Consider the following 21,893-nt stretch of genomic DNA (forward strand, 5'->3'; position numbering starts at 1 on the left):
TGGAGGAGAGGAGTTTGATCGTTACCCAAGCAACCCATAAATCAACATCTATGGTGCTGTGACCAATCAGAGTAAGGATGTTACCTCTCCAGTCAGAGTGAGATACACCTTTAGCATCAGCCTCTCCATGTACAGCTGGTGGAAGGCCACCCTATAGCAGCCTCTTGTTCACTTCAAATCCATTTGTGACGGTTTCCTGCCCTTCTCTGAAAAGAATGCCACAGTTCACAGTGACGAACATTTTCTCAGGAGACCACATGAGCTCTGTGTGTTGGATCCCAGCTCTGATTCTTTTGTCTTTCTGAAGTGAGTAACCGCCGTCGTGAGTTTGAGCATCAGCTGTTGTGTCCTTTCTGGTTGTGGGGGAGGTTGATGGCGAGGTTCCAGTTGGTCCCCGTCAGATTGAGCTGGACGGCACTTTTGGCTCTGGCCCACTTGACGTACCTGCTGGTGGGGGCGATCGTCTTCCAGATACTGGAGCGAGAGGCTGAGAGCAACAACCGAAACCACTTCCAGCTGGAGAAACTCTACTTCTTGGCTAATTACACGTGTCTGGATGGAGAAGCCTTGGAGAAATTTGTTCAGGTCTGGTTTCATTTTTCCACACTGTTTTAAAGGAATTCCTGGCATTCATTTGGCTAAATTTCTCAGCATGCTTTTATGATCTAAATGGTAACATGATAAAACGCATTAGCAGCTAAAAGCCCCTGGTTATAGACTCTACTTATACTGAAGTGGTCTAATCACTGAGCAAACATGTTGGGGAAAAGGGCTCATTAAACACTGAGGAACTCAAAAATCTGTTTCTGAATGAGGTCAGGCACAGAACAGTAAATGGTACAACAGTAACTTGACCTAATAAATCAATCAATCAATCAATAAGTGTGACGTGATCCACAGAACTTTCCAGAGCAACTGGTGATTCAGATGATTGACAGAAGTGGGTTGATTTTGTCTGTCGAATGTGTAAAAGTTGAGTGTGACCTACTTTTAATATTTGAGAGTGTGTGTGTGTGTGTGTGTGTGTGTGTGTGTGTGTGTGTGTGTGTGTGTGTGTGTGTGTGTGTGTGTGTGTGTGTGTGTGCAGGTGATTTTACATGCCTGGGAAACGGGAGTGAATCCCTCAGGCAACTCAACGAATCCCAGCAACTGGGATTTTAGCAGCTCCTTCTTTTTTGCAGGAACAGTAGTCACAACCATAGGTGAGCATGTGTCATTTAGAACATGACAACATGTATTATCAGGCAGTGTGACCTGCATGCTGATAGCTTCTGCTCATCTGATTTACAGGCTATGGTAACCTCTCCCCAAGCACTGTGTCTGGTCAAGTGTTCTGTGTGTTTTATGCCCTCTGTGGGATTCCACTGAACCTGGCGTTCCTCAAACAGCTGGGGAAGTGTCTCACCGTCCACCTCGGTCGACTCGAGAGGGGGATGGTCTCAGTCGTTCCCCATAAGGTACTGACAAATGTCCATTCTTACCCCCAGGATGGAAGTATCAGGCATATTTTTCTTTTGGTCATCCCAGAATTGGAGGACATTTAACGTCCCACCCCTTAAATTTCAAATAATCCATGTAGAAAATACTAAAACATGCAGTTGTTGTGTAAATGTTCTTATCCTGAGATCAAATCTGAAAAAAATAGGAGAAAAGAATGTTGGAAAATAATTTAAAATACCAAATAAGTCTGGAGTTCCCCCTAAAATGTCATTTTTCTCTTGTCCCATCCCTCTGATGTCCAAACTGGATCTCTAATAAAACAGTTGAAATGACATTTAAATCTCCTTTTTGTATTATGTTGTTCATTGATGTCTCTTGTAATTGTGAGAACATTTTTTTAATCAACACAATATTTTAAATAAAAATTATTTTGCATGGAACGTATGTCCAACAACATGGACCCATTCCTGTTAATGACATTTGCTGTCTCGATTCTGTCATTTTTGTCTCTTGTTTTTGTCTTTTGTGTCTTGTTTTTGTCATTTTGTGTTTCGTTTCTGTTGTTTTCTATTTCGCTTTTGTGATTTTGTGTCTTGTTTTTGTCATTTACATCCTCAAACAGTTTTCCTAAAGAATAGGTAGAGCAAAGCTATGTCCTCTCTTCTATTTTTCATGTTTTCATAACATCGTCAGCCTTGATTGAATGTCTCACTCTACCTCATATTATCAGGATCAGACTAATTCTTTGGACTGTTTTCCATCAGTCAGTTTGTCCTCTTGGTCAGCAGTAACAGCAGCTAAATATCTAGCTTCTACTGCTGAGAAAAAGATCACATTAGCATGGATTAGCAACCCTGTTACTGTGATTAGAGTAGGGTTAGCAAACAACACAGAAAACATGGAATAAAAATGCTACCATTGATGTGGAAGCTGAGCCAATCAATACCTATTATTGATGAATATGGAGCAGAAAACTGGAAAAGAGAAGGTTTATTTTTCCATTTTGAATCCCAAATGTCCTCCAGTTCTGGAATGAGCCTCACACAGATTCAGGATTTTTTCTTTTTAGCTTTAAAAATGCCTCATTGCTGTGGTAACTATGTAACCCATATGTAGTCTAACCTGCTGGTCGTTTCTAGCAAGCAGTCGAGGTCATAGCGGTGGGTTTGTTCTTCATCACTGGAAGCCTGCTGTTCCTGGTCGTCCCTCCTCTGCTGTTCAGTTACGCAGAAGGCTGGTCGTTTGGAGAGGGCTTCTATTTCGCCTTCATTACCCTCAGCACCATTGGCTTTGGAGATTATGTGGTGGGTGAGTAGAGAGAGCAAACAAGCACTAATGTTGTGGAAAAACCACAGCCGTCACCTCAGTCAAATTAAAAGGCCTGAAAAAACAAACCCAGCTGGGACTACATGTTCTGACAGAGCATTGTCCATCCCTGTAGGAACCGACCCCCACAAGGACTACATCTCTGTGTACCGCAGCCTGGCAGGGATTTGGATCATCTTCGCCCTCGCCTGGCTCGCTCTCATCTTCAGTGTGGGAGCCAGAATAATGGAGCATGTGTTTCTCCTGACCCATCCAGGCATCAAGAAGCACGAGGAGGAAGAGAACGTGCCATCCACTAAACTAGAAGACTCATCCAAGATCTGACGCTGGACTGTAGATAGACATCTACCAGTAATACTGACTGGCTAGAAGATATTTTGTGGTTGTTTTCTGTACTTGCTGTATTAAAATGGCAGCAAAGTAACATAAATGGATGGAGCAGCTATTAGTTTGTTAGCAAATACAGTTTTTGTATGATATGTGTCCATGTACATACTGTATATTCATTCTGTGATTCTGAAATTTGAATAACATTAAAGGCTTTTGTTTTCCAGTTCTACCTCAATGAAGCCAAAGAGTTAGAATCTTGATAACATGTTTAATAAAGTCTTGTGTGGGGTAGGTATTGTGTACTTTTTCCACTCTCCAAAAACTGTTGTGAACACTTGCTGTGAATTGTGTTTTTTTGTACTCTTGTTTATGTACTTTTAATACTCATCCTCATAATTAGATGTTCAGACAGAAATCACAGATTTGCATTATTTCTTTTGTCACATATGGATATTGTGTGTGTTCATGAGCCCGTTATCTGAAACAAACACAGGAATCAAGATGTGTGATGTGCTGGAAAAAATGAGGATCTCTTTGTCATGTTTGTACTGCTTGTTTAAAACTGACAAAATCCACACTTCAACATTGCTTTCAGTGTGTTGCTTAAGTTTTTGTAGTTTGTTTTTCATCCTTCTTATATGTACTGTCTACTATGCTATTTTCTGTATCTTCAGCAAAAAACACCTTGGAAAGCTCTATAAGTACTTCATTTTGAACACAATATACCAACATTTGACTTAGCTATAGTGACCACATACAGCCTGTGCTACTGTCTCTCCCTCACATTATTCTGCTCCTTTGGATTTGCATGTCAGGCCATTGGGGTGATGTAAAGAGTAGTGCAGGAGGAGGCTTATTTGCCTGCAATACAAGACGAGAAACCCAGGAGGAAAACCTTCACTCGTCTCGGACCCGGTCTGAGGTTGAGCTTTTGGCCTTCCCTGGATTCCGAAGCTGAGACTCGGGAGCCAAAATGGGACTAAAGGAAATGTTCAACTTGGCGCGGGTTCCTTCCATCCTCATGCTCGGCGTGGTTTATGTTGCCTATGTGCTGATCGGGGGGGTGGTTTTTTGGAAGTTGGAAGGAGAACTCGGAGAGAAGGACATCAGTGCGTTGCTGATGAACAAAAAGAAGCTGCTGACGATGTACCCCTGTCTGAACCAACAAGGCCTGGAGACTGTGGCTCAGGTAAGAAAACTCAGCTGCCCTTCATGTTCACACAATAAGATAAGATGAGATAATCCTTTATTGCTCCCCATGCCATGGGAAATTCACATTATTACAGCAAGCACATTTAGCAAATAAACATAGTAACAGTAATAAAATAATAAAATAGTAATAATATTAACAATCTGTACAAGGATGAGAAGTAAAATGAATAAATACAGTATTGCCACACTGGAAACAACACAATATAAAGTGGCTTGAAAAATAAGTTTAAGTTTCATGTGAAGGTTTAACAGTTTTAGATTGGATTACTATGAGTTTACAGCAACACACATTTAAGAGTCCGTCACTGCAGGGCTACACAAAGCTGTTAAATAGATGTGAATACGTCCACTGATGTATTTACATTGTGCACTTAATAAATCACTATTTGAATTTATTCTTTATTCATCCATAGTGGCTAACAAAACAATTTTAACATCTTTTTATCTTTAGCCAATAAATCAGAGAAGAAATCAACAGGTGTGGGACATGTTTAAAGGTCTTTTGCACTGTTGGATCTTATTTAAAATCTTGACTGATGTTCACGTAGCAAAGACTGAGCTTCTTAAATGCAAATAGCAGCCTTTCAGCGCTGTACGTTCTACTTTGCCTACGGGTCGCAGAGCAGCAAAGATACGCAGCTTCCTCATAGAAACGGAAAAGATTTATTTACACCTTGAAATTCATTCTTCAAAAAATGTACGTTATGTTGCACTGTATTTTCAGTTACTTGAAAATAATATTTATTCTGTAATCTGTTATTCTGTTCTGTAATGTTGTAGTCTGAAAGAAACTCCTTGGATTTGTATTTTATTAAAACAAATCCAAGCTGCCAGTGGAGGTGGAATGGTTGGTGTAGGTCTGAGCACAGTCAAGCAGCATTAAGACACAATGTTTTTATTCATTCCCTGCCTGTTTTCTTGTAATAATAATAATAATAATAATAATAATAATCTAGTTTATTCATAGACGCCTTTCAAAACACCCTAGGGCACCGTACAAAGTTAAACAAAGTTAAAAGACATTAACAATATAAAATTTTAAGATGTAAGAGACTTTTAAAAGAAGGAAATTCAACAAATTTAAAAACAGAAGAAAAATTTGCAGAGGAATGGAAGTCAGAGGGAGTAGGCTATGAGACTAAATACATCTGAGTAGAAATAGGAGACCTTGATCATAACAGACTAAGTCTTAGATAACCACCAGTCTCAGGCCGTTATGTATTTTTTAGGTCTCATTCCTCCCAGTGGTGCTGAGTTCTGAACACAGTGCTGAGGTTGTCATGCTGACAGCTGTAATTTACTGAGCAGAAGAGCCTCAAGGTGTTTAAATAACCTGAAAAAATGTGGATCACTATGTTTGGTAATTACATGAATTGACCCACATAGTCTGGCCCAACTCCATGTTCGATAAGAGTCTTTTATTTCAATTTTTAAAATGACTTGTGAGAAGTTTTTGTAATTTTTTCATTTCAGGTTATTCAAGATACAGCAAAGGTGGGCCTCAGCTTGAAAGGAAACTACACCACAGATGGCTTCTGGAAATTCACCAGCTCAGCCGTGTTCGCTGCAACTGTGGTCACAACTATAGGTTAGACATCTGGGAATTAAGCACCAGACATTTTAACTATGTTCCAGCCTACAGTAGGGTCAATGAACTGTAGCACTGAACAACAGATTCAGTTTACCCAGAGCTCAGGAGCTCATGTTGCTGTCCAGGAACCCAACAGTAATATGAAAATAATACTGCCCCCCTGTTACTGGGTAAAGGTAAAGGTAACCTAGTACTGGGTGAACCTGAAATATTTTTTAAACAAGTACCTGGATTTTGGTATAATTGGATAATATTAGACTTTCACCCAGCAGTCATATGACCAGTTTTTATTTTGCCCTGGAATAATGGTACCGCTGTGTTTGGTGGTGATTAATAGTCAAAACCAGCATTTATGTCAAAATTGTATCTGTCCAAGTTAAAAAGATTCTGACTTTGTGTGTTATTGGACACTACTACTTTCAAATCTGTGGGTGAAGAGATGTGAAATAGAAGGTTAGCTTTATTATTAGCTTCACTTGCAGCTCTTCTTCCTCTCCTCTCTGTTCTAAGCCAATCCCATCAGATGAGCACAAGCTTCAAATGCACAAAGAAAAACAAGCAAAAAGTCGATACTTGTGGCTTCATCCCGAATTCAAACTCCACTCTCCTGAAAGTCCTCCATGTAACCACTGTACCAACACATCCTACTTTCATGCTTCTTATGTTAACGCCTGCCTCTACCTGCCCTTGTCATAATGACAACAGTCCGTCCATCCATCCATCCATTATTAGGGTCATGGGGAGCTGGAGTCTATCCCAGCTGATTTATGCTAGGTGTCCACTAGATGCGTTTTTTCCGCATGTAAACGCGCTGCATCTGAAAATCGCTTGGTGGGCGTGTACTTGAGGCCAGTAGCTGGTGTTTAACTCCTGTTGACCTTCTTCTCCAACTATCCGGCCCTTCATTGGACTAACGCATAGACTCTGGAGCTGTCTGCTCCTGGATTTCAAGCCGGACCGACATGGCGGCTTGGTCACAAACTTTCTCTTTTATTACGAAAACAGTTCAGCGAAAAGTATTTCTGAAAGCATTTGAGGCAAAAAATAAGCTGTGCAGCAGCTGAATCTGTCCTGGTTTTAGTTCCCCGACGACTAGTTTGGATGTTTGACCAAAGTTTTGCGATGCATCGGGCCTCCGCACGCCGCATTGAATTTGCATAAAGTAGGAGTCGAGTCAACTTTATGCAAATGAGCTGCTGCCCGCTCCAGGAAGACGCACCAGATCACAGCTCAAAACGCACCGCAACCGGTCCAGCACGCAAAGCGGTGCGTTTCACATAGACAATGAATGGGATGCGGGAAATTGCCAGATCTAGTGAACATGTACCTTTAGGGTGAAGGCAGGGGACACCTGGACAGGTAACAGTCTATCACAGGGCTACACATAGAGACAAACAATCACACCCACATTCATACGTACAATTTAGACTTACCAATTCACCTGGATTAACCTGGAACATGGAAACTGCATGCAGAAAGATCACAGGAAGGCGGGGACCAGAACCGGGGATCTTCTAAGTGCTAACCCCCGAGTCACTGTGCAGCCCCATGACATCAGTCAAATAGCTGAATATTTCAGTGCAATTGAATATTTTCTCTAAGTCTATCATTTAATCTTCAGTAGAACCCCAGAGGAATGCCTTTCATTGGACAGATTTGAAGCTCTCACAGAGAGACAACTCACTTGGCGACACTTGACTAAAGAATAGCTCCTCCTCCAGAGAGCCTGTTTTCCTTCCATCACAGGGAGACGACATACTAACAGTTTACAGTTTTGCAGGTTACGGGAACATGAGTCCCAGTTCTACAGCTGGCCAGATCTTCTGCGTGTTCTTCGCACTGTTTGGAATCCCACTCAATATGGTGGTACTCAACAGAGTGGGCAAGTACATGCTAGCCATAGAGAGGAACATCTCTCTCTTCCTTGAGGAGAAGACTGGGCGAAGGGTAAGGAGATCACATAATCTACGTATTTATAGGATCAACTTAACTTTTGTCCCTGTTCAAGTGGGAACGTTTTTCAGTGAAACATAACTAATATCACTCCTCCTTCCCATGTCTTACTGCAGAGGTGTATGCGCTTCTTTGTCCATCTGGTCTCTTACCTCTCTGGATCAGTCCTCTTCTTCGTTGTACCCATGATTGTGTTCCAGCAGCATGAGGGTTGGACCCACGCCCAGGCCATCTACTACTGCTTCATCACCCTCAGCACCATCGGCTTTGGAGACTTTGTGGCAGGTAGAGTAGCTGCCTGAAAACCCATTCTTTATAGTCAGTGTCAGAATTGTACTTTCTTGCATGCATCTTACCAATAGTATCTGGTGCTTTTCAGACAACAATCCAGACAAAAAATACCCTGATTGGTACAGCGTCCTCATGGCCATGTGGATCTTCTTTGGTCTGGCCTGGCTGGCCCTGGTTATCAACCACTCTATTGACATCCTGGAGAGACTCAATGCCCACTTCAAAGAACGTCAGAAGCATGGGGACGACTCGGGCAGTCCAGAGGGAAGCAACCCTGAGACACAGATGGAGAAGGAAGATGAGATCAAGAAACCTCCACTGTCTCAGTAACCAGCAAAGTGAGGAGAAGATTTCTCTGAGTCAGTGTAGGTATGGATTATCTGTCTAGATCAGCATCTGGAAAATCTGGGTAGGCTGTATATCTGTGTGTGTTACCAGACTGTCAATGCTGACAGTCTGTGATGGTTTAAGATGTGCCATAGTTTTACTATCCTCTGTCCTGCCACTAAAATGACTCATTTTTGTTGAGTCAGGTTTGTTTGTTTGACAGCATTCAGTATCCAAATGCTGTTAATCTGCTTCCAAAACCGTAGCTTGAAGTGATTCTTGTTAATTTACATAGTAAAAGAAAACACTGAGATTACAGCTGGTCCTCGACTTACGCTGGAGTTTTGTTCCAACGGCCCGAAGTCGATTTTTGTCGTAAGTCAGAAGACTCTGACTTACGCTTGGGAGCCATAATGAAGGGCAAAAGGTTAGCGAATGTAGCACAATCAGCAAATGTAAACAAAGCTGTCTGACAGTGCCGCGTGACGACGTATTCATCCACACCGCTCGCCAACTAGTTCCACGTAGCCAGTTCTGACATAATGACGAAACGCCATAGGTTGAGGACGTCGTAAACCCCCCCCCCCGTATAGTTTAGGAAAAGATACAGCTTCAGCACTTATTTTGTTCCTTGTATCCGTCCATTGTTTAGTGGATGGTGGAAAACTGAGTGTGTCTGCTGCTCTTCGACCTCTCGGAGTATAGCTCACTCTGCTGACCAAAAAACAAATCCTTTGCCAAATGTCTGATGTCAGTTAGCTTCAGTCAGTTAAGAATGTATGTAAATAATATAATTTGCTTTGCATAATGTAAGTACTTAAAAAACCTTCAAAGGTTGATTTTTTTTGTGGAAAATGATGTAGTTTGTCATGCCTTGTTAGGAAAAATGTGCATTCATAAACACTAGACTCAGAGAAATATTTAGAGGAGTGGAAATATTTCATGAATCCAGTAAAAATGTGATTTTCATTTAATGCAAGAATTTGCAAGTTAAATGGCCTGAAAATCTTAGGCAAAGAACAGGCAAGTGCAGACACGTGATTCATTCCATTGCTGCTTCATCAATTTATTAAAGTGACGGCATTCCATGATTCAGACAGGCTTTTCTGTGTCCTGTTCCTCACGTCTTCATTCAGACAGTCACAGTGTGCACGACATTTGTCTTTCTCTCGAGACTGAACAGAACGTCAAGTGATGTCTAATGTAATAATATGCAAAAGAATAATTCTACCCTGATAGCAAATTTATCATGTTTTTTATGTCCAAATAACTAACAGCCTAGATCAGGGGTGTCAAACTCATTTTAGTTCAGGGGCCACATTTAGCCACTAAAATCACAACATAATAACAAATAAATACCTCCAAATTTTTCACTTTGTTTTAGTGCAAAAAAGTACATTCTGACAATGTTCACATTTAATAAACTATATTTATACAAAACATTATGAACAAACTTAAATTTCTGAAGAAAAAGAAGTGAAATTTCAACAATATTAAGTCTCAGTTTGTCATTTGTGTATTACAACCTACAGATCACAGAATGTCTGCAAAGACACAAAACATTCAGTCAGATATCTGGAAATGAATGATATAATATTTTACAACTTGTCAAGATCTAGAAATTATTTCCACATCTGTGTAGTAACCCTGACACACCACACCACACACACTGAAGTGGGAACTATTAAGGAAGAAGGCTGAGTTGTCCCCCTGCTTTGTAAATTTATACATACAAATATATAAAAGTTGTGGCAGTACATCAACAATAGGGTTCAACCAAACCAGACTCTGTCTACTGAAGCTGCTGACTCATATAATATCACACAATGTTCAATGTCTTTAAATATTTCCACAGTCAGGATTCATTTTCACCTCAGACACTTTTTACACTTTGCAAAGTCATCTTTACGTTTGACACCCCTGGCCTAGATTATTTTTGATTTCCTAAACACTTCATGTTTTGTGTAATGATAACAGCTACAAGATAACAAATGATTTACTGTAACTGATGAACTGTGACTGTGTGTGTTTCAGCTCCACTGTCTGAAGTGAGGAAAAAAATAATATCTGAATACACAAAACACTGAATGAACTAAAATTCATGTTGATAAATGACAGTAAACACTTGCTTTTAACATCATTTTATTTACAAATGTTTATACACTGGTACATTATTGAATGCTTCCGCTTTGTTTATATTTATATTACAGATTTAATGTGATCTAGTTCTATCTATAGCTTATGTAGAGTATTGTGGTGAATTCTCAGTAGAAATCCACTAGGTGGAGTGACTGTACCAACACTGGAGAAATGATCTATTCAAACTAGAAGCAAAGTAGCAAATTCTGAACACGCTGTACACTGAGTAGGCCAAACTAACTACACTGATACATATTTCCATCTTCATCCAAATGAATATAAACAAACCCTTGCACAGTCTTCAGCGACAAAGCAGTTTCTGTCTGATGTGGTTTCTTTTTAAATCATCAAATAAATGTGTACAGTGCTGATTTAAGTTTGTTTCTGCACTTTTTCTGTGTATTTCTCTTCACAGTACTAGATGAAGACAGTATTTGTACACAGTCAGAGGTAGAAATGCCTCTAGAGGTTCAGATAGAGAAAGTCTGGCATCACTGAGGAGGAGTGAATGACAAAGACAGACGGCACACAGCAGGGATGAGAAGATGGAAAATGAGAAAGCGCTGGAGAGATGAATTGCAAGACAGAAGAATGAAGTTAGTGAAAAAAAGGCAGATATTTGAGGGAAAGTGCAAAATTCCAGACAGCAGAGGAAGGCAGTAAAGATTTTTTCTCTATGAGGGTAGTGGAAATAATGAAGGGGAAATAGAGTGAGAGTGACAGGACTGTGACTGCTGTACAATATAATGCCACATACCTGTTTGACCACGCTTCAATGAGGACTGAGTATGTGTGAGGAGACTGGTGCCTCTCGCTGTCTGATCAACTAATGGTTTTGTGTGCATGATGTCCATAGAGGGACAAGATTCTGAAAGTAAGGTGCTGAATACGCATGCATACACAACCATTCAAAAGTTCAATTAGAAATGTCCTTATTTTTAAAAGAAAAGCATCTTTTTCCAATGAAGATGACCTTGAATGAATGATAAATCCACTGTAGACATTGTTAATGTGGTAAATAACTGTTCTAGCTGGAAAAGGCTGATTTTTAATGGAATGTCTAACTAGATGAAAAACTGTCACAAAGAGACGCAAATTGACTTCCAGTAGATGCAGTTACAGAAAATAACTACAAAGGTGTATACAATACCTTAAAAAGGGACTTAAAATAACAATATCTATGATAAAACTACCACAAAGAGGCACAAAACGATTGCAAAGAAACATAAAATGGCTTATCATTGTCCTAAAATATCAATAACTAGATGATAAACTCCCCCACTCCCCCATGCCCTCCGTGACTGCACCAACTTCACCACATTTAAATCCCTTTTAAAGACTCACCTTTTTAGATCTGCTTTCCTTAAGTGATTCTGTATTTTATCTTGAACTTGTTTTACTATCTACTGATTTTAATTAACAGTTTTGTTTTATCTTATTGTATTTTATGTACAGCGTCTTTGAGTTTTTGGAAAAGCGCTTTATAAATAAAATTTATTATTATTATTATTATTATTATTATTATTATTATTATTATTATTATTATTATTATTATTATTATTATTATTATTATTATAAACTACCACAAAGAGACACAAATTGACTTCCAACAGATGCAGTTACACAAAATAAGTACAAAGACACATAAAATAGCTGTAAAGAAGCATAAAATGTTTTAATATTGTCCTAATTGTGTTAGCTAATGGTGTTGAAAGGCTCATTGATGATTAGAAAACCCTTGTGCAGTTATGTTAGCACATGGATAAAAGTGGGAGTTTTTATGGGAAACATGAAATTGTCTGGGTGACCATGTAGCGTATGTAATACATTATATTCTAACACATTTAAACATTTCAGTTTCAAGCCCATTGAAGTGTCTTCAAATCTCAAATCAGTCCTCATAGACCCTCCTGTGAAAATCCCCAACTTGAGAGGAGAAATAAACATGTTTACAGCCTGTCACACAAAATGGATTTGGTCTTGATAGTTATTTATCAAATTTAACCAAAATTTCCCCTTCATGACAACAGTGCAGAGGGTGAATTTTTTATAGATTAAGCCTTAAGATTATGCAGATTTAAGGGCGTGGCTGCTTTGAGTGGCAGGTGGTACAGTCACAGGACAGTCTATGCCACAGAGACGTCTGCATAGCCCTCCTCAGCTCCGCCTCTATTTTAGGTTTAGCTGGGTGTCAGGCCTGCCATGATGGTAACGGCTAGAAAAACTGAACTTCAAAACTACAGTTCAGGCAAACTTCGGCTGATGCCAGAGAGGTTCTTCCACCACAGCATTTTCCTTTAACTAACAGTCCAAAAGATGTTCAAATTCGCTGCCATATTTACCAAAGAGAAGCAGCTGAGCACCACATGTGGGCATTTTGCTTGAACAAAGCCAGACATCACTAAACCATTAATCTGTTACCACAGCAGTTACTGATCCATTTTTTTTTTTTTAATCAACAGACCTACACTACCAGGTGGCTTCAGCTGACGACCTCATGAAGCTCATCCAGAGAATGCCAAGCGTGTGCAAAGCAGGAATCAAAGCAAAGAATCTAAAAAACATGTTTTGACTTATTTCACTTATTTTTTGTTTGCTATATAATTCCACATTTGTTCATTCATAGTTCTGATGCCTTCAGTGAGAATCTACAATGAAAATATCCTCCTGAGAACTGAGGGGGGAAAAAACAGCTTTCAATGTAACTTTTTTATGATTTCTTGCCTTTTTGGAACTAAAACAACAACTCACAATTTAGAATTTTATACAAATATTTTTTTATTTTAGAGACAACAGAACAATTTTACCATAAAAAACCAAAACAGCAACACTTAGACAAGAAAACAAGAATGTCAATCCATTTTCTAATAAAACTTTAAGAAACTGAATTAAATAACAATAGTGTAAAAAATGAAGAGGTTGAATCTAACATAGCAATAAATAACTATTTATTTATTACATTAATTACTTTACATTTAGTGTGTTTAGTACCCCACAAACAAATGTGTTTTGAGCAGAAATTTGAACATTAACTAAGAACTAGCCAGCTAGTTAGCTGTTAGCTAGCCCCATTAAATCATTCTCATGTCCATAACAGAGGAGATTCTTTTTCCTGACAAAACTTGTAACTGAACTCTGACCCCAATTTATAATTCCCTACATATTCATAACCAAGAAAATAAATGATTAGCATCGGTAAAACAATGATATCTTAACTATTTTTGACTTAACTTTTCTCTTTCCTGGCAGCCACATTTTGCTGCTGTCTCCATTTTGTCTCAGCATGAAAACAAAATTCCCCTCATCCCACCCAATCACTGGAGATATGATTGGAAAGGCCAGGATGTCCTCTATTCAGCACATCGGGAATTAGTAAGGTAGCTGAAATGCGTTAAAGATCAAAAACAAATGTCCAGTACAGAGGACATAAATGAATGGTCTCAGGAGCATGAAGAAGAACCATCGAATGAGAAGGTGTGTCCAAACTTTTAACTGGTGGTGTGTATTAATCAACTAATCCTTGCAGCCTTAGTCTTTCAGTTTCTGTCTAAAAGGTGCTCTTTAGTTGAGCGCAGTGGATGAATGATTAGTAAATAGTGGATGTCCTTCTAAATCCTCAGTCTGGATTCAGTGACGTCACCCTCTGTGTTTTCTCCAAATGAGGCTTCTCTGAATAAGAAATAACAAAAGCATTGTGAAATTATTTCACACTGTTTACTTAACTCTCCTGTTGTCTTCATTTACAGGCACCAAAAAATATTGTTTCCTTGTCTGAAAAAAATCCAAAAATTCAGCAAAAAAATTCCCCACATTTTGGAAAATTTGCAAAACCTTCAGGAAGAAAATTCCAATAATTACTTAAAAGCTTCCCTTAAAAGTTTTATTTTCAAAAAAAAAAATCCCCCAAATTTGGCAAGAAAATTCTTGTAAATATTTTCAAAAAAATGAGTAAAAATCTTCCCAAAAATCCTAAAAATATCTATAGTGATTATATATATGTCAGTAAAACTTCTAATATTTTTGAAATTTTGTTGAAAATGTGGACATCAGAAGTTTCACTGTGAAAATATATATTTTGTCCACATTTTCAAACTTTAAAATGAGTCAATTTTGACCCGCAGGACGACACGAGGGTTAAGAGTAACATTTTAAACCATTGCAAAAGCTTTAATTTCAGCCATATGCACCACAGGGTTCATCACCGTGTGGTTTTTAACTTACATAACACATCGTAAATTCCAAGAAGAATATTTGAAACATGTAGTTGTGTCTGCTACATACTGCCTTCCAGCAACTTAGTGTGTTCTATTGTTTTCGGGAGATGCTTTGGATGATTAATCATCTATCTAATCAGCACAGCAGCCTATCAGAGCCCTAACCCTGCAGGGAACAGCAGGCCACTGCTAGGGCTAACTGTCTGTCTTTCATACAGACATCTGTGCATGATCTCCTCTGTGCACCCAGGAGCAGCACACATGACATCTTAGCTGGTCTGCTCATCATGTGTTTAAAGTCTTATGTGCGACCAGTTTAGTGAACTCTGACTTTTTATGCCAGAACAGAAAACAGCATTGGAGGATGTTGTTTTTTAAAAGGGAAGAAGTGATTTTTGCAGCGTGCCTTCTTTGTTTAAATAGGAAACCTGCCAGGCAACTAAAGCTTTGGACAGACTCTCCATATGGTGCAGATTTTACTGTTATATAAATATTGTATTATATGCTTCAGCATAAGTAACTTGACCTGTGTCTTCACGTATGAATCATTCTATGGGTGCAAATATGGAACCATAATCACCATTACTGACATCGAGGCTCTGTGTTGTAATAAATTAAAAACCACATGGATTTAACATTAAACATGTACACTAACGTTCAAGAGTTTGGGGTCACTCAGACAATTCCATGTTCTCCATGAAAACTCCCACTTTTCTCCATGTGCTAACATAACTGCAGGGTTTTCTAATCATCAATGAGCCTTTCAACACCATTAGCTAACACAATGTAGCATTAGAACACAGGAGTGATGGTTGCTGGAAATGTTCCTCTGTACCTCTATGGAGATATTCCATTAAAAATCAGCTGTTTCCAGCTACAATAGTCATTTACCACATTAACCCTGAGATGCATCAGTGGGGCAAAAATGAAAATGAGGTCGTTTTCCTGCAATATCTTTGTAATGAAAAGTTTTGTAACATTTCATATTCCAGCTATTCTTCAAAAAATATGCTTTTCATATCTTTCCATTTCAATTTTTAAACCCCCCTTTTATACTTTTAAAGAAACAATAATATTTGTATTACTACCCCACCTCTTTTATGATATTACTGATGATATCATCCAGAGGTGATGGAGGGACGGAGAGCAGCAACAGCTGGAGGAAAAGAAAATGGATGCTGACATTCTTCTACTGCTGTTCTGTGTAATAATCTTCTTTTTCAGTTATCAAAATGTTCAAAATCTGTTATCAAGTGAAAAAGAAACATATTTCAAACATGAAATCATTCTTGTGTGGACAAAAATAGAATACAAACAATAATAGAAATGATCATTCTTGACCAAAATGACAAAAAATGACATAAAAACACATTGATTCTTATACGGGTCATTTTTGACCCACTTGTGGAAGAGTGTAGGGTCCAATCTCTGGAGCATCTGAGGGTCAGTGATGTCTAGACTGGATTTATCATTCATTTAATGTTATCTTCACTGAAAAAAATGCTTTTCTTTAAAAAATAAGGACATTTCTAAGTGACCCCAAAGCATTTTTTTTCATTCCACACAAACTGCTGCTCAGATCCTGAAGCTTTATGTAACACGTACAATCGACGGAACTTTGGTGGCACACAGGAACTCACTGCAGGAAAGTTACTACTACAGTAGCTCTGGTAATGTCTGACAGTTTTCAATGAAAAAACAACATTGCAGCTCTATTGATCAGGTCTGAGGATTCAGTTCACATCCGCTCTACATAAAGATTCAATTAGTGGCTGTTGGACGTTCCCAAAACTCTGTCTTTTGTGTGACACCATGAATGATGAAAGAAATGCAACACTATGGTCACTTGAGGTCAGAATTCAAATATCTTGCCTCATTAACGCCTTATCAGCAGCAGCTAGTTTCATCCCCACATTCCAGCAGTTATTAATCATTGACAAGCACAACATATGCTCTGATCACACTGCTGAAAGAGAAACAGTTACTCTGAGATAACTGGACAATAAAGCTGAACTCGGACTGCAATTTCAAATGTTACTGCTGTAAAGGACTAATGCTTCAATGATAAAGTTATGAGTGATAAAGACAGTAAATGCAGCTCACTGGGGGAATTCTGGGGGCATGTCTTGACAACCATTTATGCTGCATGTAACAAACAGGGAGAACACTTTGCTGCATGCATCTTTGCACTCTTTTTATTCAAGGTTTCTGTCAAATTCTCTCTTTCAGCTGTAGTATTAGTCAACTGATATGTTTGCCTGATGCGTGTCCTTCTCCATCCCACTCATTGGACCTTAACTTGGTGTTCTGAGCCAATGAGAGGACAACATGCACATTATGCCTCGAAACTCCCGCAGGCTTTATTTTCCTCTTGCCTCCTCCTCACCCAGATCTGCCTTTGGATGACACAATTTCTGCTCAGCATTAACTCTCCTCCACCTCCCCCGTCTCTGACTCACAGCTTAACCTCTGTTTGTGTGCATTTTTGAACCTGACTTACCGTCCAGCCTTCTTGTTTGCTTTCCCTTACGCAGCATCGACTGCACTTCACAGAAATCCCACTAATTACTGTATCAGGTGGGCGGACAGATAGACTTGTGCTGAGCTGACAACATATGCTGTCACAAAGTGGAACACGCAGATGAAGTTAGCAGGGAGAGCACATTAGCCAAACAGAAGAGAAGGCAGAGAAATTCTAAAGTCCAATATTTCATTCACTTGCATCATTCCGAATTCTTCCACCACAAACTGCGTCACCAACTTCTGTCAGGTCACTCAAGTAAATGTCTAGAGTTTATGAGGAAGCAGAATTGAACTGAAAAACACGAGTCTGAGTGCTGGGTCATACATGTGTCTGCCCACATGTGACTGTCTGCTGGGGGTCACCTGTGTTTCTGTCTATGCACTTACGTCAGCATCGCTTTACAAGGATATGCAAAACATGCGATGGTGAACATATGAGGACAGGATGTTTGCCAGCTATAACAAACAGAGGACCAAGCAGCAAGGTCACACTCAAACTGTCCAACAACAGAAGGTAAATAACAATTCCCGGCCATGGTGACCTGCACAAAACACTGCAAAAGTTCACCTTAGCCTCAGTACTTATTAACGACACTTGTGCCAAAACAGGACTATATGTACACATGATGAGGTCAAAGCCATGCAGCGTATGTCTGTCCACACCCAGCTACAGTAGAATACTGTAAGAGATCCTTTGGGCTCCATAATGTTTCATATTTGAACCACAAACACCGCTGTTCAAAAGTTTGGGGTCCCTTAGAAATGTCATTATTTTTGAAAGAAAAGCAGTTTTTTCAATGAAGATAACATTAAATGAATGATAAATCCAGTGTAGACATTGTTAATGTGGTAAATGACTATTGTAGCTGGAAACAGCTGATTTTTAATGGAATATCTCCATAGAGGTACAGAGGAACATTTCCAGCAACCATCACTCCTGTGTTCTAATGCTACATTGTGTTAGCTAATGGTGTTGAAAGGCTCATTGATGATTAGAAAACCCTTGTGCAGTTATGTTAGCACGTGAATAAAAGTGGGAGTTTTCATGAAAAACATGAAATTGACTGGGTGACCCCAAACTTTTGAACAGTAGTGTATATAAATATAATCCATAGTGTGATTTAACATCACATTTCGATTTCAACAAACCACGTTACCAGGATACATTTTATTTTGTTATTTTGTCTTGAATCAAGTAGGACATAAAGTTTAAATCCTCAAAAGGTGGATTTTTACTTACCAAGGAAATCAGAAAAAACAGAGAAGAACATAAAGTATATACTATATAAGACTCCGCTATTGGTAAATTCTACTCAAAGAATAAAAAGGCTAAAATCAGTTTGACTACCCTCCAGAAGAATAAATCCGAAGGGGGACTGGAGGCTCCCAACTTCATGTATTATTATTTATCCAACCAAATACAATATCTCACCAAATGGATACATCCTCATGAAGAATATAACTCCTGGCTGGAACTAGAACAGTTAGATTGTAACCAGATCAAAATCTCTGACCTTCCCTTTATCACTTCTGCCCTTAAACATCACTCCTGCTTCAAGAACCCTATGATCGCTTCCACCTTGTCTGCTTGGTGGAAAGCACTGGAAACCACAGGCTCCCAATTAAAACCCAGTATACTCTCCCCAATCTGGCACAACCCTGATTTTGCAAACAACAAAATAGCTCTTTATTTCAGCACATGGGCAGAGAGAGGAGTCACTCACCTCCATCACCTTCTGGATGATAACACATTTAGGACATATATAAACTTATTCCAAACATTTGAAATAAGAAATGGAAATTTTCTTCAGTACCTACAGGTAAAGAAGACTATTACAAGTAGAATTCCATCGCTTCAGACTACTTTACAGCCAACGGATTTACAGCCACCTGAATTTGTCGACTACATTGTGAAACTCTCTCCAAGAAATAAGAAGAATCTCTCAAAAATTTATGGTTTACTCTCAAAGACACACTCTATACACCTACCAACTCAAAAATGGGAAAAAGACGTATCCAAATCTTTTGACTCTGATTTTTGGACCCAAATCTGTGAAAACACATTTAAAATGACTAAAAACACCAACTTACAATTGATCCAATTTAAGGTGCTTCACAGAACGCATATAACGCAATATAAACTGTATAAAATGGGCTTCTCACGCTCAGACACATGTACGCAATGCACCCAAAACATGACTGACACTTACTTTCACGCTCTGTGGCTTTGTACACCCGTCTATCAATTCTGGGTAACAATCACGCAGAAACTCTCCAATATTTTGGACTGCGGGATTCCACATTCCCCGAACGTTTGCCTAATTGGTGATCTAACGCAAACAGCCCTTCCAGACATTCATATCCAACCCACACTTGCAGCTATCGCCATTGCCAAAAAGACAATTTTAGTTAACTGGAAAGATAAGAAAGCCCTCAACATCACCCATTGGCTGAACCTCCTCACAGAACACATTTCACTAGAGAGAATATCTGCTATCAGAAAAAACCATTTGGACTCCTTCAAAGAAAAATGGTCTCCATTTATTAAATCAATAAATATTAATCTATAGCCTCCGCTTGTATGTGGGCGTATGCCATTTCCCTCATAAAATTGTAATTATTATTCTGTCTGTGTGTATGGTCTGACTTCTCTCTGCTTTATTTCAGCTTATTAACCCTCTACCTTTTTAAGTAGGATGGCACCATGGACTTCAAGGCTGTGTGCATACACTGGTGGTGTCCCTTCCCTATTGCTCTTGGGGTTGCTCTCTGGCTCTGCGGGGCCAGCGTGGCTCGGGCCCCTCTGCCTGGGGGTGGGTGTCCCCGGTGTCTCTCCCTTTGAGCCCTGGGTCTGCTGGGTCTGTGCGCTCTCCCGGGGCCTTGGGGGTGGCGGCGGCTGGTCTCTTCTGGGGCGCCCTGGCTGGCCCTGGGGTTTGGGGTGGGTCGGCCCTCCGGTCGCTCCCCTGTCCTTTCCTGCTCTGCTTCCCTCCTCCTCCCTCCTCTCCTGCCTGGCCGCTCGTCCTCGTCCCTCTCCCTCCCCTGGGGGGGCTGGGGGCCCTCCGCTGCCTGGGGGTCTGGCATGGGGGCCGGGTGGTCTCTCTGGGGGGGTGGCTCTGGCTCATCCGGGCACAGGCCTTGGTACTTGCCTGTGTGCCGCCACTGGAGATAAATTTCTGCTGGCTGGGGGCTTCTGTCCGGGCCCGGTGCTGTCCTGGGGAGTAGTGGGGTGGGTGGGGTCTCGGTGGTGCTGCGGAGTGGGCGCCCTGCATCCTGGACGTGCCGGCTCCGGGGTGGGCGTGGGGGCTCATGGCCCTTGCTTCCTAGTGGTGCGGCCTGGTCCTCCCTCCGGGGCAGGGTGCTGCATGCGGCTGGCCCGTGGTGGGGCTGTGGCGCCTACCGGGGCGCTGCTCTAGCGCTGCGACTTCTGGGGGTTTCGGTGCTGGCCGGGCCGGTCGGGTTCGTGTGGGCTCACCTTGGCCTCTTGCCTCTGGGCTCTGGGGGCCCTCTGCATCAGTACCGGTGGTCTTACTACCTGTCTCCCCCGCTGCTCTCTCCTCATGGGCCGGATCCACACCAGACTGCCTCTTACTGTGCACTTCACACACTCCACACGTCACTGTATATAGTTAGTCTTAGGCACATATAGGGACACAACAGCTAGGGCCCCGAGAGCAGGTGGGGGCAGGAATGATGGGCTCTGTGGTGGGGCGGATGGCAGGGCTCTACGGCCTTGTCTCTTCCCCATCACCCTCTTGCTTGCCTCCCCTGCTCTCTAATTTCTTTTTAATGCACCACATACACTCACACCTTGGGGGTAGGTCTGGGACGGCTCGGGGAACTTGGGCCAGGGTAGGCTGCAGAGTAGCCATCCTCTGTGGTCCTCTGGCCCGCCCCCTGGACGCCTCGCCCAGCCTCCCCACTTTTAATGCACCACATGACACTCAGGGTTACACTATCACGGTGCAGGGATAATGTCTCCAGTCTGGGATCGGGAGACATATTAACAGGGAGTAATGGGGGGATCTCACTAATATGGCCTCACTGGTGGGACCCGGCCCCCTTATAGCTATGGGGTGGCGGGGGTGGACCATCATCCGTGTTGCTGTGGCTGGGGGGTCCCCGGGACCTGGGGGCTGTGGTCGGGGGGGGTTCTCCTGCGTGCCCGACGGGTCCGGGCAGGTGCGATGGCTCTTGGTGGGCTGCGGGGGCTGGATTGGCCGTCCTGGTGGGCACTGTGGCTGTACTGCGGGCTGGTGGCATGTGGTGACTCTGTCCTGGTGGGTTGTCAGGGCGCATTGCGGGGAGTGGGGGCCCTGGGTGTACTGCGCTCACCTGGGGCCTGGTGCGGCGGGTATGCGGGGTGCCTCCCTGTCAGCGTCGCCGGGCCCCACCACACTGTCCATTTTTACCCTCTGGACTCACATCGGGTCCCGGCTCCGATTTCCTCTGGCCGGCTCCCGGTGGCGGCCTGCCTTGTGATGGGCTGGTTGCCATCCCTTCGGTGGGCCGCTCGGCCCCTGTGTCTGGCTTCCTGGCTGTGTGGGGCC

General features: G+C 41.3%; 2 protein-coding genes across 3 annotated transcripts; both read left to right on the forward strand.

The window, feature by feature from the left end:
* The first annotated feature begins 116 nt into the window (after positions 1 to 116).
* LOC111586161 (potassium channel subfamily K member 16-like) lies at positions 117 to 3,684 on the forward strand. Its single transcript, XM_023295852.3, has 5 exons — positions 117 to 585; positions 1,088 to 1,202; positions 1,291 to 1,457; positions 2,580 to 2,748; positions 2,882 to 3,684. The coding sequence occupies exons 1-5, from the start codon at positions 373 to 375 to the stop codon at positions 3,088 to 3,090; spliced, it is 873 nt and encodes a 290-aa protein (XP_023151620.2). The 5' UTR covers positions 117 to 372; the 3' UTR covers positions 3,091 to 3,684.
* Positions 3,685 to 3,991: 307 nt separating this feature from the next.
* Positions 3,992 to 15,461, forward strand: kcnk17 (potassium channel, subfamily K, member 17). Of its 2 annotated transcripts, XM_035941812.2 has the most exons (6): positions 3,992 to 4,285; positions 5,782 to 5,896; positions 7,680 to 7,846; positions 7,969 to 8,137; positions 8,232 to 8,508; positions 13,072 to 15,461. In XM_035941812.2, exons 1-5 carry the CDS (start codon positions 4,070 to 4,072, stop codon positions 8,471 to 8,473), a joined length of 909 nt encoding a protein of 302 aa, XP_035797705.2. In that variant the 5' UTR covers positions 3,992 to 4,069; the 3' UTR covers positions 8,474 to 8,508; positions 13,072 to 15,461. The 2 variants fall into 2 exon arrangements, with proteins under 2 accessions (XP_035797705.2, XP_023151618.2); XM_023295850.3 differs by lacking the exon at positions 13,072 to 15,461 and having other exon boundaries at positions 8,232 to 10,973.
* The last annotated feature ends 6,432 nt before the right edge of the window (positions 15,462 to 21,893 follow it).

The sequence above is a fragment of the Amphiprion ocellaris genome, chromosome 20 (assembly GCF_022539595.1).
Source record: "Amphiprion ocellaris isolate individual 3 ecotype Okinawa chromosome 20, ASM2253959v1, whole genome shotgun sequence".
NCBI lineage: Eukaryota > Metazoa > Chordata > Actinopteri > Pomacentridae > Amphiprion > Amphiprion ocellaris.